This window comes from Pongo pygmaeus, chromosome 12 (assembly GCF_028885625.2).
Source record: "Pongo pygmaeus isolate AG05252 chromosome 12, NHGRI_mPonPyg2-v2.0_pri, whole genome shotgun sequence".
Lineage (NCBI taxonomy): Eukaryota > Metazoa > Chordata > Mammalia > Primates > Hominidae > Pongo > Pongo pygmaeus.
Window position 1 is genome coordinate 83,077,091 of NC_072385.2, and position 27,001 is coordinate 83,104,091.

The 27,001-nt window shown below is 35.2% G+C and overlaps 1 protein-coding gene across 21 annotated transcripts in view; it reads left to right on the forward strand.

Moving 5' to 3' along the window:
• Nucleotides 1-27,001, forward strand: part of NRXN1 (neurexin 1) — a 1,133,558-nt gene that overhangs the window by 492,995 nt on the left and 613,562 nt on the right. For 14 of the 21 annotated variants that reach the window (XM_063648738.1, XM_063648746.1, XM_063648747.1 and 11 more), the window contains 3 exons: nt 4,741-5,124; nt 11,953-12,156; nt 14,734-14,760. In XM_063648738.1, coding sequence (XP_063504808.1) covers nt 4,741-5,124; nt 11,953-12,156; nt 14,734-14,760 — 615 coding nt within the window. The remainder of the gene's footprint in view (nt 1-4,740; nt 5,125-11,952; nt 12,157-14,733; nt 14,761-27,001) is intronic. The other 7 variants (XM_063648748.1, XM_054474919.2, XM_063648751.1 and 4 more) reach the window with 1 other exon arrangement.

The following is a 27,001-nucleotide window of genomic DNA, read 5'->3' on the forward strand; positions in this document are numbered from 1 at the left end:
GTGCTTTGGATTCATAAATAGTGAAGCATGAAACCCTGATCTAGATAATTTCTCAAATATGACTACTTTTCCCCAATTTTAGGTGCCTTAATGTAACAATGTTTACATAAAATATTTAGTTAATTTACCAGAAACTTCAAATATAAATTCAGTAGAAGGGGTAGGATGTATGAAAGAATCAAACTATTTAAAAAAGACATGTCAATATTTGTGGTTCCTGGAAAAAGATAGAGGGATGACCCATTAATATATTTAGATTTTTGTTTTCTCTTAAAAATGTATTTATAACATTTATGTACCTCAACCTTTGGAAAATTCTCCTTTTCCATTGATATATAGAGTTTGGCAGCTACTCAATTGTCTTCAATTATCAATGAACCGGGTTTAAATATTAATTTGATGTGTTCTTTGTAACCACTGATTTTATAACTCAATTATAATAAAATAAGCACACGAGAACCTTAATATTTAAATTTCACTATGCTCATATCTATGAGTTAAATTGGTTTAAACTAATTCGGATTCTGTGATGACTCTTTTGCTAGGTGAATATGTTCTTTGATTCATATCCATAGTAAAAATCATTAAGGAGATCTGGGATTCAAATCCCTTATTGGAAATGTGTCTATTTCAGGACACATGTTTAGGCTAAAATATAAATTTCTATTTGCGTTTGTCTCAGTAATAAAATTTAATTATTAATTCAAACCTTTTTTACTCCATGAATTTTCAAAATATAAAAATAATTGTTTCCATCCTACTTGAATTAAATTCTTTACTTTCTGATCATTTGCCATCTCTTTTACAAAGATTTTCTAAAATACAAGTTTGTACGGATTAGCAAAGCATGTAGATAAAGTAGTACTTGATTTTCAGCCCTGTTTTCTTCATCCTATGGTGTCTGTTTGCATAATATTCCAATGACTGATATCTGATCCATCCATTTGCCTGATGTGTCTCCTTAACTTTGAATCCAGAGCTCAATTTAAGTTCTAGTCTTTCTTGGATTAAATTTGAGTTAAAGGTAGGATTAAATTCCTTTTTCTTTCTGTCTTATGTTTTGTTGCTTGTTCTCTCTCTCTGTCTCTCTCTCTCTTTCTTTCTGATGGAGTTTTGCTCTTGTTGCCCAGGCTGGAGTGCAATGGTGCAATCTCGGCTCACCGCAACCTCTGCCTCCCAGGTTCAAGTGATTCTCTTGCCTCAGCCTCCCGAGTAGCTGAGATTACAGGCATGCACCACCATGCCCGGCTAATTTTGTATTTTTAGTAGAGATGGGGTTTCTCCATGTTGGTCAGGCTGGTCTCGAACTCCCGACCTCAGATGATCCACCCGCCTCGGTCTCCCAAAGTGCTGGGATTACAGGCATGAGCCACCACGCCTGGCCTGCTTGTTCTTTCTATGAGAACTCTACAATTGTCTCTCAAAGGGACAATAAGGAACTATGGGAGAAACTTACTCTTTATGATAGTAACCCTTAAATCTGTTTTTGTTTTTTATTTATTTTTTTTTGTACCACGGGTTACAACATTTTAGCTGGTGCTAAAATCCACTGATGGTCCAGCATTTGTTTTAATAAAATGATATGATGAGAGAGAAAATATCAAAGTACTTCAGAGGCCGTACAGTTAAATATTTTTTTTTCTTTTAAACATTTGTTTCAGAGTGTGTGTGTGTGTGTGTGTGGGTGGGTGGGTGTGTGTTTAAGTGTGCACTGGGATATTTGAAAATTGTGGTCTTTATGACCGTGTTCAGAAAACTCAAGTCTAATGATAAAGTTGTAGTAAGAATCTTACCCTGTCTATATCATCAAGCACATTCATAAAATAACTTATTTGTACTCTCTTACAATACTTTGCTCAAAGCAAGCACTAACACACCATAAATAAAAATCAAGAGACACAATTACTCCATCCTTACTGTCAGACAAACTGTCATGAATGATTGTCTAAACCACCTGGCAGCCGTTTTGCCCCTTAGAGTGAGTGCAGACACAGTGCACCAAGGTATGGTAACTACATGGAATAGGAGGAGAAAGTGAGTTGTGGAAGCTAATGAATTTCGTCGTCTCAGGAGTCCTCCAGGAGTCCTCTCAGTGTCAGAAATACAATACCCTGAGTAAGGACAGTACGGCCTTTTCAAGGGCTTTTTTCCCCATCTGAGCTGAATAAAAAGAGCATATGGGAATATATACATACATGTATGTTATATATATATATATATATATTTGAATATATCACCACACTTGGAATAATTTGTCATTGTTCCTTTGCTAAGTTCCGTGTCTCCTAACGTTTCTTCTCAATTTCTCAATAGTGGATATTCATTTCATCAAATCCTCAAAAATTCTACTGCTTTTAGGAAGCCTTATTGAACTAATTGGAAAATAGAGTAGAATCCCTCTCTCTTTTATTTAAGAACATGTCACTTTGGCTGGGTGTGGGGGCTCACGCCTGTAATCCCAGCATTTTGGGAGGCCAAGGTGGGTGGATCACTTGAGGCCATGATTTCAAGACCAACCTGGCCAACATTGCGAAACTCCATCCCTACTAAAAATACAAAAATTAGTTGGCTGTGATGGCGTACACCTGTAATCCCAGCTACTTGGGAGGCTGCAGCATGAGAGTTGCTTAAAGCAGGAGGCAGAGGGTGTAGTGAGAAGATCCTGCCACTGCACTCCAGCTTGTGTGACAGAGTAAGACTCTGTCTCAGAAAGAAAAAAAAAAGAACATGGCACTTTGTTCATTGCAAGTAACTCTTTTCTTTCCATGATAATATGTGCTTTTTAAAGTGTCCACCTTTCCTTTTGTCATTAAAAGACACTCTTTCTCATCATATTCCAACTTTCATTAGCTACTGCAGAGGATAGGGACCATCTGTTTATTCACTTCTTAGGTATTTTGAATAGTGCTATATACAAAATGATGCTTTAAAATGCATGTAATGATCATTCCATTTGAAATAGAAAAGAGTCACCATTCTCTCTCAATATTATAAATTTTATTTCCCCAAAATGCCATGCTTTATATTTTTCTAAATAGGATTTTATGGTTCCCATATGTTCCTAAATGAGAGTTTTCTTCTAGACACTTGTACAAATGTGAACAGTAAAAATGAATACTTTGTCCTTTTCCCTTTTAGCTGCTTCCCTAGGAAATCTCTATTTTGCTCCCCTCATTGGAAGGCCAAAATAGCAATGCCTTTGAGTGTTTCTCCCCTAGGAGCTTTTCCCTTTTCTTTCTCTGAAAGTCTAGAGAGCCAAATATCCTCTTAATGACTCGGCCACCTGAGCAGTCTTTGTCAGTGGCTTCCATGCCCTTCTCCCTGACAAAGACAGATCCCATTACACTGCCTAGATTGAAGGGGGCCCTTCTGCTGGGATTTGGAATACTACTGGGCACATCAGGGCCCGCAGCCTTACATCCTTAGTTAGATATGTGTTTTCACTTGGGGCGGGCTTTTGGTATTCTGTGTAGCAACTAAAATGTGTCTCCCTACACACACCTGACCTACCCTCCACTTCTTTTTGTCCCTACTTCTGTATCACACCTCCCATCTCCAGGCCTCTCTTGTGTCTCTTCCCTAAATACCTGAGGTTCTATGCCCATGCCCAGCATGCTATCAGACCTTTTCTCATCCTCTCTCTCTCATCAGACTCTTCCTATCCTTCCTTATAATCTGGAGCTGAGAAATAAATCTGGGATAATGTGGTTGTGGGCCCTTGTGGTGTTCTGTTCAGGTATCATGGTTGCATTTGTACAAAGGTCTTTCTGAAGATAGAGTATCAGTGGAATTTTGGTAATCTGACAGTATGTATGCACGTTTTGATCAGGAATATGCTTGCTTTCTTTTTTTTCATAGATTCCACTAATATTTTTCTGTGACCCTGAAATGATCCCATGTAGATGAATACCTGGTTATTCCATACTTAGGACTTAGAGCCCTTTGTATTTATAAACCAATAGATTTTTCTCCGTAACATTTGGAGTGAGAAAAAGAAAGCCTTGTTAATTTAAATAAATAACTAGGTTGGTTTACAAATAAGGAAGCAATTGATTTTACTTGATTCTTCCACTGAAATATAATCACAAACATTTATACAGTGCTTATTATAAACCATGTACATTACTAGTATTATTTTGTTTAACACTAAGAGCAACCCTATAAGGTAGGTAATATTATTGTGCCCATATTATGAATAAGGGAAACAAAACTATGTAAGTTAATCAATAGGTTTATACAGCTAGGAGTGATGAAGTCAGGTTTTGACATAGGTAATCTATGAAACTATTGTGCTCAATCAAAGTAATCAAGTCAGTTAAAATAGGAACATAAAATCTTTCTTTGGATTGCAATTGAATATTGGCTTTGAAAATAAGCACAAACCAAGGGGAATCTGACTTTCTTCTAGAGACTGATACAGAATTACAGTTTCTTTATTTTTAATGTATGTATACGTGCATTGACTGAACTGTTTGAGCCTCTCAAACACTATTTGTTGGCTGTACACTTTGGTTTTCATTCAAGTTCAAGTGGAACCATTTAGTCTGTTTTATTTCTAAAGTTTCTTAATACCATGGATATCTTAATTTCTCTAGGAAATACCAGAAAGTGAGGTTAGAAAGAATAATAATAATTGTCTGCCTCCAAGGAGTTAACCATCAAGCAGACGAAAAAGAGAAAGATAATTATAACACATTGGTGCTTTTTAAAGACCTGTGCATTCTCCTCTCTTTGAAATAGGTACCATTTCTGTCAACACGTTGCGTACTCCCTACACTGCTCCTGGTGAGAGTGAGATTCTGGACCTGGATGATGAGTTGTACCTGGGGGGGCTGCCAGAAAATAAAGCTGGCCTTGTCTTCCCCACCGAGGTGTGGACTGCTCTGCTCAACTATGGCTACGTGGGCTGCATCAGGGATTTGTTCATCGATGGCCAAAGCAAAGATATCCGGCAAATGGCTGAAGTTCAAAGTACTGCTGGAGTGAAGCCTTCCTGCTCAAAGGAAACAGCAAAACCGTGCCTTAGCAACCCTTGCAAAAACAATGGCATGTGCAGGGATGGGTGGAACAGATATGTCTGTGATTGTTCCGGAACAGGCTATCTCGGCAGGTCCTGTGAGAGAGGTAGGATTCTAAAACCCCAACAGCCAACTCCCTGAGATGGAAAGTTTATTAAATGTTGACCTCAAACCTGCACTGACCATTGAAACGTAATGTGTGCTCTACTGAAGTAAACTCTGTTTGCAAGCTGAGCAGCCATACCTGACATGGATTACTAATGAGCTCTTAATGTTTTTCAAAGAGCTTGATTCTGAAAGGACACAGCTCTTAAGTATATTGCAGGAATAGAAACTTGAATCTTTAATATCCTCTAGAGTATGAGTCTAAGATGTATTATAGACAATAACTGCTGTCTTTTTTGCCCAGTTTTTAACTTCAGAACATTAGACAGTAAAAGAGGCATGAATTAGACATACCTATGGCTTCTAGTGCTAATACCCATGCTAAGAAATAGCATTTGAGGCAAGCTAAGCTATGAGTTGCAACTTCCCTGACACAACTGGGTGAGACTTAAGTTAGCCTGCTCATTTCACTTGAGTCAACTTACAAAAGAGGCAATATCCTCTCTGTAAAGTAAGCTGACATTCAATCATCTAAGGTGCACCAACGTTTCTGGAAGTGTACCCTAATAGAAAAAGTACTTACCTTTGGCTAGGACCTAACCAACTGTAGAGGATTCATTTACCAATTTGCTGTTAAGACTTAGCTGTGCCTATTGAAGTTCTGAGCAGGTGCTGCCTCTCTTTTTCTAACAGGAGGCAAACCCACATTTTATTTTTGTTTTTTCTCACCCTATAAAATAAAAGGAATGAGGATTCAAAGAAAACTGAAGGGTAATAGCCGTCCCAGTTGATCTGCAGAACAGGCTAAAGGAATAAATAGCAGAACAAATAGTTCTAAGCTTATTCTTCCATCGACCCAGTCTTTCAGATAAATGCTTTAGTCACTACACCTTTTGTCACTTATTTTCAACAATGGAACTAAAAATCAATATGAAAAAATATTGATGAGCTGTTCCATTGTCCTCAACTGCTACAAATAACATTGCTTTATTACATATTTAGCCTAAAATTACCTGGCATCTATTTTTAAGCTATGAATATTTATTGTTTCGCTTTTTTATTCCTGAAATAGTTCAGTTCAGTTTGCCTAAAACCTCCTGGGAAAAAGAGGGGTTGTTTTGTGAAACCCAAAATTGAAATCTGATTTTGGTTATTTATCTTAAAAAGGAGGTACATCAACTTATTAGTTCTAAGATTAATATTAACAATATAAATATTTAATTGTAACATAGAAATCATATATTAAACCGCTTACCATATGCTATTATTATTGTGGGTCATGCAATTAGGTGGGTCAGTAGACGGGTATGTTATCACATAGATACAGATATATTCATTCTCTTTATGATAGTACCTAACCGGCATTTCTGTGAATTGTCAATACAACTTAGCTATTTCTGTATAGTTTAGTTAGTATGGTGTATATTCTTTATAAGTTTCCTCTTTGCATTTTGCTTCCTAATTTTAGTTTGTCCCCTTGTTTAGTTTTGTTTTTGGAAATTGCCAAAAGGATGAACAATGTAACAAAGCTTGCAAGGTATAATACAGTTACGCATAATATGAGATTAGCGGACTTGCATGATTTAAGGTTTTGTTTTAATTTTAATCACTCAGAGAGCTGCCAGTTGTTCTGATGCCTCTTGGTTAAGTGAAGCTGAAAAAAGGGTATCACTCAACTGTCACATGAATTACGGAAGCTGTCCGTTAACTATGCGTGGTGTACCACCCTGTGGCAGTATTCCGCTACTACATATGGCAAAAATGAAAATAGAAATTGTAGACCTTTCAGAGCCAGGATGAGAGAAGAAATATTTATATATTGCAATGATTAGAAAAAGGGGCAGCAAGCATATGTAGATTTGTAAATGAGAATTTAATAGCAAACTTCATCATTGGGATTCAGCATACGTCTTTATCTGATAGGAGGCTGGAAGTTTCTGCAGATTTCTTTGTCTCCAGGTTGGCTGTATGCATTTTTGGGTGGTTCTTGTTACTGGACTACCCATGTGTATTGCGTGAGTCCTTTGCTTTTCAGAAGTAATTTTCTTGCTCACGTTAGGGTGCCTCCTGAAAGCAAAGGAAATGTGTGATGGTTGTCATGCTCAAAACCACAAAATTTGGCTTCTGCCCAGTTCCTGGCTATTATGCCCTAGTTCAGTTAACACAAGATCGTGCCTGAACCTCTGAGTTTCCAATTTAAAAGAGGGGGCTTTGACAGAGTTTCTTCTCCAGACACACATTGGTCACATAAGGCTGTTGTTGATCAGATAAGAGTTGACAACTCTTGAAGTTTCTTTTTTTAAGAGAACTTTTAAAGTTGTTTTCTTATTATTGAGCAAAAATTGATAATTTATAATTTATGAAAATAATTATTCAAAGTAATTTAAAAAACATGTTCAGCTCCTTGGATTTAGAAAGTTCAACATGGAAAAATTATGTTGCAATTGCATTATAGGAGATGTTTATCCTGCCTAAGGAAGCAAAGGAGTTTATAAGAAAGAACAAAATACTTGCTAACTTAGTCAGACAAGAAGAGAGTATTTTGTTTTACATGTATTGATCCTATAAGAAGGAGTAGTATAGAAATAATGTTCAATGAATAAAAGTTAAATTTAGCACCTTCTCTTCTGCTTTATTTTTAATAAAACTGAGAATTTGTGGAGACTTGATCATATAAAAATTATTCTGTTATATGTAAGAATAAGAGCATTGATATAATCAGAGATCTACTTTATACTGTTTGTTAAATTCTAACAGATGGAGGGACAGATGTCAGAGCAATATAATTTGGCTCCCTGTCTGATTTTCATCGTTGATCACAATATGTGACTGCCTTTCGGCAAAACTGAGCACAGGTGTACACTTTAGACTGCAACAAAGAATAATGTAGAAAAGGAAATTTATCAAACTTAATGACAAGGGAGAAGGAGATATAGAAGACAAAGTTGAAACTGGTTTTCTCCCCCAGTGGGAAGTATTGTACTGGAATTAGCCTTTTAAAGAATTATTGTATATTCTAAATGATGAAATAATTTTACTAGTGTTCAAGGATGCTGCCAAATAGCATAACCTTCAAATGTCAGAATGTTGTTTACCATTTATTTGGCAACTCTAGACTACAACCCTGTGCATTTTCCATTTCTTGTCTAATTAAACATTAACTCTAATTATGAGGAATCGTTTAGGCTTTCATTTGTCGTTTATCAACAAGTTATTTTCACATTGAGAATTATTTAACATGACACTCGGGGGCACTCTAGTTTTATTACTTTACTATGTTATTTCAGTCCTGCAGCTTTTTGGAGAATGTTAAAGGCTAATGATTCTGATTATTTTTTTCTCTGGGTTGTATTTCACACTATATTTATGATCCATTGTCAGTCATCTGTATTTCTTAAAGGAGGTGCCCCCTATTTCGTTTTCAATCAAATCAAGCTACTTTTCCCAGAAGAATATGATTATTTCAAAAATGTGATTATTGAATAATAGAGCCTAGTTGTAGAGATTAAATAAAGAGGAGAAGACAAAACACTGTTTTGATCCTTTTATCTATATGAAACCAAAGTAACTGAACACATGATAATGGCTTTTACACTTTTATTCAGGTACTCGTTGCTTTACAGATATGGGTCATGATTGTCTAGTTTAGGAAAAACAAAAGTAAAGATCAAATTTCTTTTAAAATTATACCACAAGCATTTTTCTCTCTAGAATTCACTATAACTTTACACTCAGGTTTTAATTATTTTTTGAGCAACAACAATTTGATTATTTGCACTGGTCTATGACCACTGGGATTTTACTCCCATTTGGGAAACTTTTTGTCTAATTGGAAAAAATATGATATTATATAGAACCGCTATATTTTTGAAAGGCCATATTTTGTTTTATCAGTGCTTAGGGCACTGCCTAACCATGAGGCCCCTATTTTGATAAATAGACACTTCCCTAGCCTATCTTCTGCAGCCCAATTTTGGCCTTCAAAGTGGACTTTATTAGATATTTCGTTCATGTGCATTACTGAAATTAGATTTCACTTGCAATAAGCAGAATAAATACTTAATTTATTTGGTAAGCATTTATGTAAGCTTGGTATTCAAATTGAAATTAGCTCACTGTGTGTGTGTGTGTGTGTGCGCGCGCAGTTACTGATTCAATTAATATTTATGGAGGCTCTGCTGTGGGCCTGGCATTGTGGGGGCACTTGCTACTGATAGAGCAATGCATATGAGAGAGAGACTGATCTCTGCCCTCAAGGTACTTGTATTCTAAAGGGCAAATACACATAATACTATACAAACAAGAAATGGTCATTTTAACAAAATGAAATGGTGAATATATATTGAATAACTGGAGGGGGTAGCAGGCCTCTCTGGAGTAACATTTGAGCAGAGACCTAAATGCTGAGAGAACCAGCAATTTAAAGATCTGGGGCGAAACATTTTTAAACAGAGGGATCTAAAAGTGCAAACACTTCAGTGAGATCGTGAAATTGGTGTATCTGGAGCTCACTGAACAAGAAGGGGGACATGCTTAAAGCTGAGGCCAGAGAGATGGGCTGGGGCCAGGGTCACACTGATCTTTGTAGGTTTAAAAAAGTAGGAACACGGTTGAGGGAGCTACTACAGTGGTGTAGGTGAGAGATGAGAGCAAAGTCTGAGGGACATTAGTGGTAGAGGTGAGCAGCAATCAATTCAGAATGTGAATTGGAATTAGAGCCTTTAGGACTTGCAGACTTGCAAATGGATTGTACATGGCAGAGAGAGTAAGAGAAATCAGAAAGCTTTAGGTCTGAGCAATGGGATTATCACATTTACTGAGATGGAGAAGACTGAAGAAGGAGCACGTTTTGAGTGTGTTCATTTTTGAAGGGAGTAAATTAAGAGTTTAATAATATTCCAATTGAAATATTCCAATTGAAATTTCATATTCCAATTGAAAATTTCCAATAGGCAATGAATGCTACAGCTCAGGAGAGAAGTCAGAACGCTTAATAAATATTAGAGGGGTGAGGATATGAGTTGACTGAGATCTCTTAAGTCAAGAAGTAGATGGAAAAGAGAAGGGAGCTAACCTAAGCAGGGAGACCTGGAACACTCAGTGCTTAGAGAGGTTCTGGATGCCCACCTAATCCCATCATGACAACAAATAATGATTAAAGTCTTATAGAAACAGTACTTGACTTTCTGAAAAATAAACTTGCAAAACCACAACTCTGAATATAGTCCTAGTATTGAACACAGTTGTATCAGCACACTTATTTGCCATGCTGTGTAAGTAGGCAAAATAGTGAGAATTTCCTGGTTCATTTTAATTCCAGGTAGTTTTTCTTTATTAAGTAGCATCCTGAGTTATTGGAACCAATGAGAAAGCAAACTGATTCACGCTTGTTCTGCAATATTCCACTACCATATGGTGCTTAACATTAAGGAGTCCTGACTATTTCTTAAAGCCGTCAGGTTGTCATCAACAGTTTTTTTTTAAATTATTATTATTCATTTCTTTGTGTGTTTAAGACAGTACTAAGCAACTTCCCTACTGATGCCATCTGCCTTAGTTTAGTAACAAACATCCTCACAAGCTCCCCAGTCCCACCCCCATGCTTATTTAGTATAGCAAAGGCACATCATTACTGCTTTGGGTGACAACTTATTCAGGACACCAGGGTTGTGCTTATAGATAATATTTAAAGTTACTCCCCCTCTATAAATTAATCTTAAAAGGAAGTAACAGTTTAAGCCTTTGTAAAAATTACCTTGCTAAACATAATGGCTCAAAAGAAGCATTATCTGTTGTTTGGTAATCTCAGTTTTTCTTTTTGCTTTTCGAACATCACCTTTGGTAAAGTATTGGCCCAGTTCCTATAGTTAAGCCATATTTCTTTTTTGTTTTCTTTTAAAAATAATTCTATCAGGGCAGAGATTATGAAAAAAAATGATGACAGTAACTTCTCCTAGAACTACAGGTTTTTAGGACAGATCAAAGCCCTGAGAAACCTTCTGGCAGTACCCTCTTGTTGTGCAGATAAATAATTCAGAGCCAAGGCAAGGTTGACTAATTTCACAGAACTAGTCAGTGGGCTTACCATACATAAACATGCATTGAAAAGTTGCTGGAGGCTGGCCACAGGTTCCTTTTGGGAACCTGGGCGAGAGGGTCACTTGAGTCCAGGAGTTTGAGACCAGCCTAGGCAACAAAGGGAGACCCATCTCTAGAAAAAAGTATTAATAATAAACTAGCCTGGCATGGTGTCATGTGCCTGTGGTCCCAGCTACTCAGGAGGTTGAGGTGGAAAGATTGCTTGAGCTCAGGAGGTCATAGCTGCAGTGAGCTGAGATCCTGCCACTGCCCTCCAGCCTAGGGGATACAGACCTTGTCTCAAACAAACAAACAACAACAAAACCCAAACAAAAACAACAACAACAAAATCCACAACTCTGCTGGTGTTTCAAACTAGGCTCACACTGTGGCTGTACAAAAGAACGTGATCTTTGCTCTTGAGAAGGGGGGCACATAATCAAACACTCAAAATTCAACATGATTAATGCTATAGGTAGAAAGTGCTCTGGGAACAAAAAAAAAAAAAAAAAAAAAAAGGAACTGCTGATATCTGTTTCTGGGCTTTAGCAAATATCTCACAAGGGAAGTCCTCTACTGTGACTTCTCTTTCCAGCTTACAATTTTGTTTATTTCTGAAGAAGATGAATTGATTTTGTAGTATTGTGTTCTAGAAGTCTTAAATAAATGATAATAAATGATCTTTTTCCTCTTTAAAGTATTAATGCGCTATACCATCCAAGAACTTATCATATTCATTTTCCATCTCTAGAGGCAACGGTTTTGAGCTATGATGGGAGCATGTTTATGAAAATTCAGCTCCCCGTAGTCATGCACACGGAGGCTGAGGATGTTTCCTTACGGTTCCGATCCCAGCGTGCATATGGCATTCTAATGGCAACCACTTCTAGAGACTCTGCTGACACCCTCCGCCTGGAGCTAGACGCAGGACGTGTGAAACTGACGGTCAATCTAGGTAACAACCTGCCTTCCCCCATTGAACTAACACTTTTTTACTTTTTGTTCAATTTTGCCTGCAAACATTGATCAAGTAGCCTGTTTGCCATGGAAAATTAAAACACTTAATGGTCTTATTTCCATCATTTAAAGTAATTTGAGGTTTTTGGGGGCATCTTTTTATTTTTTATTTTATTTTTTATGTTTAACATAACTTACTGTTTTGTGATTTCTACCACTGAGGGTTCTTAAAAGAGAAGCCATGTCTGTCAGTGAGGTTAATTGAAAGTATAAATTATTAAGCCTGAGGTTGCCTCAAGCTGAATTTTCTGTTGATATATTCACTGACATTTGGATTGGTTGTAGGTGACATCCTTGCAGATAAATAAAAACATGTCTTCTTAGCAAGGATTTGCAGAAAATATCAAATTTCTGCTTTGTTATCTAGATCAAGAGCTGTTCTTACTCTACTCCATGGGCTTCTCCTTTGAATAATCACCTTTGTGGTACCCCGTCTTTTCTGTTTCGGAGTACTGTGTGGTGGTATTTTGCTATCAAACAGCGATCCACAGCCCTTCAATGCCCAAAGTCTGCGGCCCTTAGCAAACAGCCATGAGAACACTGGAGACACAGGCTCTTCTACAGAAAGATAATGCTTTCCTGCTTAATTGTAGCATTAAGAAAGACTCATTACAGTAAAACCTCACCAATCTGGATGAATTATGGGGAAAACCAGGCTGAATTAGGAAAAAGTCTGAATTGCAGATTTTAAAATTTGTTTGAGCAGTTTTTATTTTTATAAATTATACTCAAAAACATAATAGTTTGGAAAGTCTTATCAAGGAAAGGGCTCTCTAGGCTGATTTTAATGGTTGGATAAAAATTAATTATAATTAGCACATTGTTTCATGCAAATTATGCCATCAACATAAAGTATTGGAAATCAGTTTTCTTCCCACACTTGGCTTTTCAAAATCTTGTTTGTTTATGAGTTTAATTTTTTTTCTTAAGAGATCTTTGCTCATACCAAAGGAAGAATTAATATTCTGCCCAAATTTTCAGTGTTATCGTTATTTCAAAATAAGAGGAGTCAAAATTAATGAGGTTTTACTGTATTTTTGACAGTGTTAAACACACATAGATAGAAATGAATAAACAGAGAGAGAAAAAGAAAATTTGAAACTATGTAGATTTACCCCAAAAAAGGAGTAATAAAATGTGATGAGGCAAGGCATTTGTGGAAACCCCACCTACATTTTCAAATTGTGCTGGGCAGAATGATAACTCATAAAATATAAAATTATTCCATTGGTATCTTATTGCATATAATTATATTTAATTAATATTAGTGAAATTAAGTTAAATAATAAGGTTAAAAAATACTACTTTAAGAACACAGAGCACTCTCCTTTACTGTTCTGTTAGAGTACCCTCTAGTGACAACGACAGGTTATTACAAGCCAATCAAAACAAATCGCCTAATTGCATGCAGTAAAGCTGCTGTTAGTCAAAGTGGAAACACTCCTGAGAATTTTCGAACAGCAAAGCATTCTGTAGAAAGAGGTGTGTAGGTGCTGGTCCTTGGCTGTTTGCAACCACTTTTCTGATGCGGTTGACGACACATGACAAACTCAGCTATATGGAAACAGAATCTAGGTTTATATTTTTTATGTTCCCCAAAGGCATTAAATAATGAAACCCAAACCAACAAATACATATAAAATAAATATAAAACATGCTACATAGTCTTTTAAAAATAACCACTATAATTACAGTTTGTGTTACCCATACCAGACGTTCTGTTCTTATAGTAGCTACTTTTATATAAAGCAAGTATAAGAAAGGGAAAATAAAGAAAGGGAAATCAAGGGAACCATGACACTTATTACATAGATATAACACCGTTAGCTCCTAAGAGAGGCATAGGCTTGTGTGCCTTGAATAATGACTGCTCCTTAGCCACTGGAGTTTCTAAAGGAAACATACAGTTGTTTCTTTCCTCCTTCAATTAACGCAAGGTATGGAATCCAGCCAACATCTGGCAGTTACCTTTTTATGCCCAAGCAAATAAAATTTAAAAACAAAACAAAAACCCTTAGGGTAAGATAAGAATAATTTTAACTTGCTTTCCATTTGACCACTGCAATTCTGAAGGATTCTGTTGGCCTTTGTGGGATATTAGATTTCAGAGGTCCAAGATGTCTGAGCCTAGCTGAACCTGCACTGTACCCCATTGTGACGGAGCACTTTTACATTTTGCGGAAAACAATGATATGTTCTTTCACAGATGGGGAGAAAGTTGCAGCCAGTCTAAGCCAAACATCTTTGACATTTAACAGTTCTTTACTTCACTTAGATTTGTCACCATGTAGCTTTGTTTGAAATGGCCATTTTTAAAACCTTCTATTGTTGTTTCCAATGGTAAACTTTTATAACAAAACATCTGGGCTTTATAAGTATGTAAAGAATAATGATACGGAGTGGCCATATTTGCATGTGTCTGTCCCCGGAAGGGTGGACTGTAATTTTATTGGATGTCTGCAGCTATTACCTTGAAGGATGAATTTTCATTTTTCATCTATTCTTCCCCATCTAGATTGTATCAGGATTAACTGTAATTCCAGTAAGTGCCTATTCAAAATTTTTAAAATGTTATTCCTCCATTATGATGTAAGCTAGTCAAGAAAAAGAGAGAGAGCAAGAGAAATGTGTTTATAAAACTCATGAACTCACTTTTAAAGTATACCAGTCCATCATCTGGGTTGTAAAAATTCATCTTTAAATTTATACAGCTGAAGACTTTCCCACTGCAGTTCCTACCTCTATAAGGAAAAAGAGGTGACAAGTGTTTTGTAACAGAATGTGCCAGCACCTTATAGACCTTTAGATACTGCAAGTGGCATTGTAGACTCCACTTGTTCTCTTCATAACCAAATAGGAGAAAATATTGTGGGTCTTATTTTCTTTTGTCTTTATCTTTTAACTCAAATACCAAAAAAATACTTAATTCCTCTTACTTCGAGAGTTACTATTAAACCCACCTAAAGTTTTACATAGACATAGAAAATTGCTTGTCTAAAATGTTCTTCCTTGATCATTAAGAATGTTCATATGATGAATTTTTACATCCTAATCATATCTCTGCAAAAATAACCAAAACCCTTCAAATCTGTGACATGCATGCAAACTGATGAGTCTGAAAAGATGCATGGACTGAGTTTTCTTTGAATTTGGATGAAAATCTGAAAGGATATAAGGACTGTGATTTTATTTTGAGTTGTAGCATTATCTTAAGTGTAAACTTCTTTATTTCTGTACATAAATGCTCAGGTTTTTCCTTTCCAGGTTTTGCTGATCACATTAAGAAATCTCCAATGATCACAACACAAAGTCATGAGCAATTTAAATAAAATGGTTCTAACAAATTTCTAATCTCTTACTGTCATAGTAAAGAATTTTTTTATATTCTCAAAACAATGCTGAATGTGAGTTGATGGAGTCTACTCCCCAAAGCATTGGCCATGTTTTCAAGTGGCAATAAGGCATCCTCTGAGGAACAAATAGAGGTCTTAAACTTGAGAATACAGGACCATTTTCCTAATAAAATACATACTGTTTCAAACACTGTGCCCCTTACAACTAATAATTCTATCCATATATATTTAATATTCTTTTAAAAATAACATTAAAATGAGTTTGTTTAATCACACCAATAAGAAAGTAACAGAATGATGAGTTATTAAAAATTAAATTAATAAATTATAACCAATATCCCAGGCATTTAAAAAGACTTCAAACAAAATAGTTCCTGAAAATAACCTGTCAAAGCTCTCACGTAAGTGGAATTTTTCAAATATATGTAATCTCCTCTCCAACTCTATCTCCTCCACGCATTCCTAAAAGGAATACACATTTTGCACATCTAATACCAGGTCCAGTTTGCTTTCAGCTCTGGGGCATAGATGCAGGCAAAGTGGCAACTCACAAATATTCTCTGCCAAAGCCAGATCTGTGCCTCACTGTGGCTATAGGTTTTCTTGATCCCTTCTGTATCTTAGAAAATCCATGTGGGGACAATATTCCTTTCTGGACCTCTACCTTATGTACTTTTTATTTTATTTATATGAAGCATGCAACAAAGCATGAATTTTTGAATTTACAAAATGTAACTGTGTAAAGTATAGCAATTAATGAAAATTATTCAAATGACGTGTGATTCTGGATTCTGTGGCTATATCAATGATTTTTTAAATGTATGTTTATAGTATAATTACCCTTGTTAGACTCGTTTGCCATTTGGCTTGTATCATGAGACTCTAGTGTTGAGGACAGTCTTATTTTTCCTCTGGATATTCCACAGAATAATACCTTTGAGGACAAAGGTTTTTGCTGTTTAGTGAATTGTTTTCCCTTTTTAATGAGTATGTGATACTTGAATTCAATTAATGATTGTGAGCCTCCAGTGTACACATCGGACAGGACTGCACGTTCCTTAACTTGACAGCAGTCACTGGAAAGAACATTCAGTGAACAGGTAACATTTTCATTTCCTTTGCCTCTGTTTTATTCGGGGAATAGGGAGCAGGTGTAGTAAGAAACCCAAGTTCCATAAAAAAGACTCGCCTTTGAGGAAAGGGAGGAATTTACATTCCAGAAAATGCAAACCTAACACACAGTGATTAAATGAGCAGTGATTTCTACTTGGAGTGTATTTTGTACTCAATAAGAACTAAATTAACAATATCTGTATCTCAGTATAACTTGCAGTTTAGTGAAAGACTGATTTATTACATGTGTCCTCTGTGAGCCATAGGTTTGTCTGAGACTGAGAAAATTAATGTACGTTTATTAAATCACAGCCGATAACACCATTATCTCTAAAAATTGTACCATACCTAAGCTATCAACTGTATTGTGAAATTAATATGAAATACCTCAATTGATATCTTTTAAGAAAATTATCACAAGAAATATACAAAGTAAAACATAAAAGATTATCTTACATTAAAGACTAATATTAAACTCCAAGTTATTAAGTTTGAATGGAAACTTCCCCAGAAACACTTTTCTACTTTTACTTAAAATTGTGCTGCTGTTTCCTATAGTCATTTTCTCTTTCCCTACCTCACCACCAAGTTTACAGCGTTTGTACTTTATATGGAAAATATATGTAGTATCAGACTATCTAATCTTTGCCAATGAAGGATGGGTGGTAGGTGAGGAGGGTAGAGAGTCTAGCTACATGTGTTCAAACCTGAATGAATGTTTCTTTTCAGCCACTCTTGGGTCAGTAGTTTAGATGCAGTGACAGAGTTTTCCATGGACATGCTAGGGCACAGCCCTTTGTTAAAATTTCCTCTGAGAAAGGCCAGATCTGAATTCCAAGTATTATCTCTGTCAGATTCCTTATTGCTACCATTTCCCTCCTTGGGAAGAAAAGCTGTCAAGCATCCTTAAATGGAAGAAGAGAGCCTCTTTTCATTTAAAAATAAAAAAGCTTATTTTCAGCTATAGATAGGGTACTTTCTTTAAAAAGCTGTCTCTCTGAATAATGGCCATTTCACTGCCAAATGTATGTTTCGATCTTTCAGATTACAGACAGAGTGTGACTGCACACAATCCCAGACGAATCTCAGTTTATTGATGCTCATTAGCTTATACCATTGCTAAAATATGTTTATCTGCAATTTGGGATTAGATTAAGGTCAGTGTTTCCAAATTCATGGGCTGCAAGGTGAGCACAGAAATGAATTATCCATGGCTCACCACTCTCCTCTGTCCAGGATAGGAATAGAAGGACAATCAGATTACCCTTGCCTCCTCTTTCTTTCTTAGACAGTGAAGGATACTTTAATAAGGGTAGATGGGAAGGGACTGTACAGTCACATTCTTTAACGTAAAAAGGAAAAAACTATCTGAATTAACAAAGGAACACAAATTGTAGACTATTTTAAAAATCATCAAAGAAATCTGTACTAACAAAAACTAAATATTACCAAATCATTGTTGAAACCTTAAATCATATTGAACAAGGTGCCTTTGTGACTAGCACGGGAATTATTTGCATGAGAGGATGACTGTTTTACAGTCTCTTGCCTGGTCCATAGTATTAATTGACTTTAGTAAGTCATTTAAAAATGATAAAGAATGCAAAAAGAATTTTCTATTGCTTGTGAAATTTTCTCAAGTGCATTATTAGTAGGTTCTGTACAGGACATTAGTCTCATTCTGCATTCTTTATATCTGCCAAAGCACATAGCCTAATGTCAATCTCAGAGTTATAATGATGGTCTCAATTTCAAGTTTGGTGCCCGATAATTCCAAACAATACATCCAAACTCATTAGGCTATGTGTTTCTACATATTTTTTTTTCTGAAAATTTGGCCTTTTTTGTGATGTACTGCATTATTAAGGAGTGTCATTTTTTTCTTTCTCTCTTCTTCTGGTAACCTTAAAAATTGTTAGACCTATAATCTTTTGAGGTGTAAATACATTGAAATTTTGAAAACTAAACTTGCTCCTATCAACTGTAGGTAAGTCCTAATTGTCATATCAGTAACTACTTTAAATATGCAGTGGATTCAGGGAGGCTTTTGTGTTTCTTGGTTTTGTTATGCTTTCTATTCTTTTTGTTTTTCCAAATCAATGGCATAATTACAGAATGACCTTCTTGTCCACTGGAAGGCTTAGGGACACTTCGCTTATTTTATTTATTTATTTATTTTATTTATTTATTTATGAGATGGAGTCTTGCTCTCTCATCCAGGCTGGAGTGCAGTGGTGCAATCTCCGCTCTCTGAAACCTCTGCCTCCCAGATTCAAGCAGTTCTCCTACCTCAGCCTTCCAAGTAGCTGGAACTACAGGCATGCACCAGCATGCCTGGCTAATTTTTGTATTTTTAGTACAGATGGGGTTTTGCCATGTTGACTGGGCTTGTCTGGAACTCCTGACCTCAGGTGATCTGTCTGCCTTGGCCTCCCACAGTGCTGGATTTACAGGCGTGATCCACCACACCCGTCCTCAGGGACACTTCTGCATCCATATAAAAATAGATTTAATAAACTCATGATCTCTGGGGCTTGTTTTGTTTGCATTATGTGGCATTCTTTATGCCTTATTACATTTGTATGTTCTCCCACCCACCCGCACTTCCTTTCTTTCTATTAAGATTCACTCTTCTTACTTCTCCATTTCCAGTATTGTTTCTTCCGTTATCTTTTTTCTTGTCTTCTTAGAAGAATAAAAACTCTTTGGAGTTAAAAAAATATTTGAGCAGACCTTCCAAGTACTTTTGGCTTCTCACAGAAAATAGTGTATTTAAGAGGCAGAGACAACAAAATTATGTATAACATTAGTGTGAAGAAAGTATCAAGGGCTGAAGTTCAATTCCTATTTGCAGTCCAGTGCCCAAGTATTGGAGAGAAGGGGCATCTAAGGACAAGTACTTAACCTCGCTTTTGACTTGGGTATAGGGAAGAAACACTTTGCATAGTATATTTTTGAAAAATGTACTTTGATGGATGTCTGGAGTAGATAATAAGATCTTTGTATTATCATTTTATTACCAGAATGAAAAGATCAACTGGATATTAGTTATCACCAATTTTTATGTAGATAAAAATGGAAAGCAATAAAAGAATGAAGAATGTCAACCACTGGCACTTAAGCCATATTAGATTGCTTTGATCAGGCTGCCATTTGAGAAGCTACTTAAAAAGATATGAGGAAATTTCTGGGGGCTGGAGCTTGTTAACATCAAGTAAATATTCAGTTCAGAGTTGCTGCTTGATGCCTGTAAAAGGGAGTCTTTTTCCTCTGCCTTCACACAGCAGTCACTTGATTTGTGGAGTTCTGCCAGTCATTGCCTGTCAGTGACTGGTGCTATCCACCTGCCTAGGATAGAAGCTGCTCAAGGAATAAGGGAAGTTGAAAGTATAAATATAGAAAACCGAAGTCTGTTTTTTGTTGTTGTTTCTGTTTTGTTTTACTTAAAGTATATGTGAAGGGAAGGAAAAGAAAGTTTATAAATTATTATTTTCAGCAAAAATCTAAAAAAGATTGCATGGAAAATGTAAAGAATGAACATAGATTTCTGACAGAAAACAAATAAAAACAGGCAGCGTATTGGCACATGGCAAGGAGTCTTTAGAAAAATAGTGAATGGCCAGGTGCTGTGGCTCACGCCTGTAATCCCAGAGGTTTGGGAGGCCGAGGTGGGTGGATCACCTGAGGTCAGGAGTTCTAGGACCAGCCTGACCAACATGGTGAAACCCCGTGTCTACTAAAAATACAAAAAAACTAGCCAGGCGTGGTGGCAGGTGGCTATAATCCCAGCTACTTGGGAGGCTGAGGCAGGGGAATTGCTTGAACCTGGCAGGCGGAGGTTGCAGTGAGCCGAGGTTATGCCATTGCACTCCAGCCTGGGTGAAAGAGCAAGACTCTGTCTCAAAAAAAAAAAAAAAAAAAAAAAAAGGAATAAAAATAAATGGAAGCCCATTTAAATTATCCACATGTTTAAACTTATGAGAATTATAAAGAAGAATACAGCTTTCACTGCATATTTAGATGGCTACATGGATTAGGCAACAGAATGATACTGTGAGTGGTTGAAAAGTAGATTGCTTTGGTCTATTTTAGTGAATGACTAATCTATTGATTGGTTGTATGCAAATATAAAATGCTATGATGTTCTAAAAACCACTCTTTTGTGCAGTTTAAGAATGCATGTTGAAACCAAGCGCAGTTATTAATTTATTCACGTTAAGCATTATTGATACTGCAAAGACTCTCAAAGTAATGCAACATTCTTGAGTGTTGACCAAATTGATCAAATTCTCTTCAATTGTTGAGAGTCGGCATTATAACAGTTGCCTAGGTAAAAAGTATTATAAAATCCAAGAAAGTTTTAGAAGAAACATTCTAAACTTGCTATTCTCTTAGTTTCTGTGAAGAGGGAGTTTCTTTTATACAAATATCCCCAAATCTAAGAGAACACAGCATGTTGGCCAGATGTTTTTATTTGTTGTTGTTATGAAGAGCTGCATCTAAACATACCCCACTTCCTCTATTGTTTTGAGTTTCTTCCCTTCCTTCCTTTACTGTATTCTTCCCTGCCTTCCTCCCTCCTTTTATTCCTTTCTGCTCTCTCTCTTTCTTTCTGTCATCCCTTTCACTGACTGTATACTCTCTATATGTTGTATATTCAACTTTCCTAGAAAGAGAATCTAGTGAATCTATTACTTATACTTGTCCCGTAGGAAATCTTTCAGTTCAGGTCACCCCATAAGCTACTCACCAGATCTTAGTTTTGGTGGCAGATGATCCAGTTGGTGGATCCAATTGGATCCACTGGTGATCCAAATAGCTGTCATTAGAATAGAGGCCACATGATACACTCTCCTCAGAGCAGATGTAGGAGCAGCAAGCTTTCTACACAAGCATCTTTTCTATATGTTGCCTGACTGAAAATTGTTTTCAGTTTAGCTATAAAATACCCATGAGAATTACAATCTGTTCAACATATTACTGGCTAACATATGGTACATAAGTCAAGTGGGCAAGGCTCTTTTAAATCATGAGACGATCAAAGAATTTGGAGGTTGAAATGTTTTGTGTGCTCAGAACTCTTATCCACTTCTTTTACTTATTAACAATGTGAGCAAAAAGCAAGATGGATAAGAAATGCATTGTGAAAACAGTTTTCCTGAAGATAAGTAAGAAATACTAAAAGGCTAAATTACTTTATTTTTAATGTACTTAAAATTGGATTGTTTATTATTACTTGTTCTTTGAGTGCATCATTCATACAATTGTGGAAATTCTTCACTCTTCAATTGCACTCCCCAGGAGATCAGTCTAAATACAGACTCGAAATATTTTATGCATAGTACTATTGAAATAAATTAAATTTCAAAGACAATTGCCTTTTTCTACAGATAACTGTTATAGTTAAAATTGCTTTTGAAATGCATGATTTAAGATATGAGTTAACAAAATCCCTTTTAAATGTTGCTAATGAAGAATGTAGGTTTCTAGTGAAGTGTACCCATTAAATTTTAAAATACATGGAGAAATCAACCAGCTTTGGAACCAGGAAGTTTCCAGTGTAAATAAGTATGAACTTCATGCAACTTAAAGAATTCTAAAATGTTTTACATTTCAGTAGGTGCAAAGGAGGTAGTTTATGCATGTAAAAATTAAAACCAAAATATTATAGAACTAACATACTGTAATGACATGACTTAAAGTTGTTTTTACAGATTTTTCATGAATTATAAAAGTTTCTGGTAAAGAAAATAAAAAAGAAATTTTTTAATCAAATAATGCAGGTGTTCTCTTAGTATTCAGACATATTCACCTAATAGTATTGAAATAGGCAGATAAATATGGAGTTAGACCATTATGATGAGTACAATAAATAAAAATTGTAAAAACCCCATAAAATAAATTATGTTTAATAAATCAACTGAGAAATTTTATACTGCTAAAAATAATATATTGGTAATCAAGTAAGTCTTTATGCAATCAATTAAGTAAAATTAGTTCAGCCAATAGGCAGTGAAGAAGTAATCAGCATCTCCTTTTTTTTTTTGAGTTATCAATTATGGAACAGGCAAGGGACCTTCATAACAAAATTGCTTTTCTATTATGTTTCTGGAAGTATATCCCTCTAAATGTTTATATCTGCTGGTGAGATTGAGGTAATTTTTAGTTTTTTGTTTCTATTCATCATCTATAATTTCTACAATATTTTTTCTTTGCTTTTGTGATTAAAAAATCAAAAGTGGGTAAAAGTAAAATATCATGTAAACCAATCCCACCAATATTTAGGATAAAGCTACACTAGATCATATATTTGTAATACATCATGTACATTTTAAATTAATTTACAGGCTAAATTTCCTACTAATTTTGACTGTCAAAATAGAATGAATATCTTTCAGAATAACATTTTGTTCCTAATCAGAAATAGTATTCATATTTGGAGGCTAAAGGAAACAGAAAATATGTAAAAGTAGCCTAGGATTTCAATTTTCACAGAAAAGTTTTATTAATGTCTTAAATGCCCTTATAGCACATAATACTTGGCACATGATATACTTAATATATAACACATTGTATAATATGTGCTTCTTTAAAAATATAGAGCCATGGTATAGGAATGTTTTGCACCCTGTTCTCTAATTTTAGCAACATCTTGTAAACATTATGTCCTGTCTTTGATTAAAACATACAATATTTTTAAATGTAATCTATTGTTTCTCTTAGATTTTATGCCAAGGTTATATAAAGCAATTCCAGGTCACTGAGCCAGTTGAAGTAACATATAATAGGGAGGAAAAATATGTCTACCAATGGAAATTATACCATGATTCTTCAGTGATCTCAGTTTTCTCAGATGATAACTGGTTGGGAGCATCTGTGAACAAGATCATGAGAAATAAACCAGATTTGAATAGCCACACATGAGAAGATGCTTCTAGATGTGTTAGTGTAAGTTATCGTCATTGACTGTAACCTACTAATAGAAAATCTAACATAATCTTACCTTAGGAAGATCAACCAGAAACAGGCACAGAGACATAACTCAACATTTCTATGAGTGGTTTGACCGGTTCTAAGGAACCTTCACACACTGTCTCTTCAGATAAACCAAGTTAATTTGGCCTAAGATTTAATTGCTAAGTGATTGTTATAGTTGGACAATTGCCATTTTAGAATGTTTCCTGGAGCATAAGGAGAGCCATTCATTTCAGAAGACACTTGCCCAAAGATAACTTCAAAGAATTAATTCCAATATTTTTCAATTACTAAAATAAATGGTCAAAGAGAATCATGGCATTCAAGCTACTGACTAAAAGCTAGCTTAATAAATAAGCCAGTGATGATTAAAGGAAACAATTAAGTTAGCACTATCATTAAAATCTTAAAATTCAAATAAAGAAGGGTTTAGCTAATAATTATATCATTGCTTAGAAAAAATATATTGCATTCGAATGTTCACGATGAATGCATTAATAATCATGTACAGTTTGTCCATAGCCTTCATTTGAACAATCATTATGTAAAGAAACAAAAGGAAAGCAAGACACGAGATGCTACCATTCATCAATTGTCACATTTCTTAGAATGTGTTTTCTTTAAGCAAATAGGTCCATAAAGTTGACAATACTGAGAAATAGATTTCTACACATTATAATGACTTCCCAGTAAAAAGAAAGGAAGAAAAAATAAATAAACTTAATAAAGGCAGAAACTTAGGGTTTTTTTTCTCTAATATGCTTCTTACTTTTGGAAAAAGTTTATACTAGAATATCTCAAAAATACTGAGGATGAACTAAATTTTGTGAATTCAGTCATGTACTTAATAATATTCAGCTACCCTTAAGAAGAAATGGAAAGTAAAAGGTGAATTCATTGATCTTGAATTATGAAAAAATGTACATCCTTCTTGACCTCATTAAAAAAATGCTATAACTATTATAGTGGTGTATTTAGACATGGAATAATATATTTAATTTTAAAAAATTGCATTTGTGACTATAATCCATGGCTTTGTTTATGGAATATCAGTTTACATTTTGTAAATATCCAAATGCTCAGGACCCATATGCTTTTTGATTTTTTTTTTTTATTCAGACAACTTGGTATTGTGTATGTATTGCATAAAATACATTAAATGAGTATTACTATAAATCAGTATAACCCTTTTCTTTCACACTACACAAACACCAAATACATTTTCAGTTTTTAATGCTTACTTAAAAGCAAATTGAACTATTTAGTACTCAATTTTATATCTGCTAGCTGTCCTCTTATGTGATAAGCATCCCTTGGAATTGACCTTTTGAAAAAAATAAAATCACAGTCTGAATTGTTACTTTCATTGTATTAGGCTTATTTTATTATACTTCTTAAACTTGCCAGTTGAGCTAGATTAGATTTAAAGATTGCTAGTTTTAGAACATTTTTTCTAGAAATATATTTATTTAATTTGTGTTCATTTTTACTGTGTTGTAAATGTAATTCTCTTCTTAAAAAGTAAATTATAATTCTTAAAATGTACATTTTTCGCATTGAAATATATTTACATAAGAGATATTTATCCTTGTCTGTCATAAATGGGTACAATCAATGACAAAACTACAGAGGCTAAATGTTTCTTAGTAGATGATTTTAACCTTGTTTATTCGTTTGCATAGGCAATGATATTTAGGCCAGAAGAAATAGAGCAGGAGGTGAAGCATCGAGAAATACTGAAATTTATTTTGTAGATAATAGAATAAGTTTGGTATCATTTAGGAAAATGGCAGAAAAGTCTCTGGAGGGTGTTTCCAATAACTCTCCAAGGTCACATCCACTTGAGGACAAGATCTATGTTTTTTTATAATTAAATACTCATGAAGTTTTGAGTTCTCCCAATTTCTAAGCCAACTATTTCCTTTGGACTCGGAAGTTATTCACTGCTAACCTTAGGTCATTTTGTTCTACTGGGCTGTATGCATCATTAAGTTTATTTTCAATGTAACTGAGCAAAAAAGCTGTCCAAATAGTTATCCAGGTAACTGAGTTACTCAAGTTCTCCAACTGTAGGGGTTACCAAATTTCATCCTGCTAAATATGAAAACAAGAGGACAGGACAGTTTCTTTATATTTACCTTTCTTAGTGAATGGAGGCATTAAAAGATGGAGTTATTTTTCATCAACTACTTGGCTTAATTTAATATCAAGGGATATTTCATCTACCATTAAAAAAAAAGTCTCACGAGATTTACACAAATAAACTCATTCAACAAATACTTAGTGAATGGCCATTATGTTCAAGGCACTGAGCTATATCAAATTTTCTCTGAGATTTTAAACTCATTGAGGAGAAGATAATAATGACAACATAATACTGATGATAGTTACTTTTATCACTACTATAATTGAAAGCTTACCATAAATCAGATTATGGTAAGCTTCTTGAGTTATTAAGATGCATTAAACCTTTGATTAAAAGTAGTTTTGCGTTATTAAGATGCATTAAACCCATTTACATTGTTTCTAGTATTCGCTTATGAGATAGATGAGGGTACTGAGGCATGCAGAAAGTAAGAAGGTTGCTCAAGGTCACACAGCTAATAACTTGTAAAACCAGGATAAAATTCAACAGTCTGTGTGGGTCAAGAAATAAATGCAATGTAGTTGGTCAGCACTTGACTATTTAATTTCTCCAGTGGATTTTTTAAAGTTTATAAAATGTCTTTCTTCTGTTATTAGTGTTCATTTTTGAAAAACAAACATCAAGCTTAATGTCTGACTTTATGTCGTTTAGTCAAAGTACTTTTTAACTGAGGATGAGTATTTCTAGTATTTTTAGCATAAAGAAATGTGTCTGTCCTTAGGACTCTATCTCTTTGCTTATTAAAAAAAAAAGGAGGCAAGTATGTCTTTATGGGAAATTCTGAATAGTTCTCAAGGGTATATCCTTGGCTAAATTGAGGAGCACTTGAGGAGGAATAGAGAAGGAAAAGAGAAAGGAGTTATATGGCTCACCAGTTAGTTTTGCTTCCTGGTTCTGAGGGTTATTGGTGTATCACCAAGCCCTGTTCGTGATTGGCACCAGGCCTGGCCAGCAGAACAAGCCTGAGACAGCTTCTCTGATACCCCAAAGGCCATGTCATTAAGTGTAGATACTATGGGGAAGGTGACTCAACTATGCTCCTCACATAGATAAATGAAGAATTTTGCCTCCAGCCTTGTCTGCTCATTCCTGAATGTAGAATTTACTAAAGGAACATCAAAAATAAATAAGCACAAAACTTATACTCCTAATAAGGACTGGATTCAACAGCATACAACTTATGCAGTCACGCCACG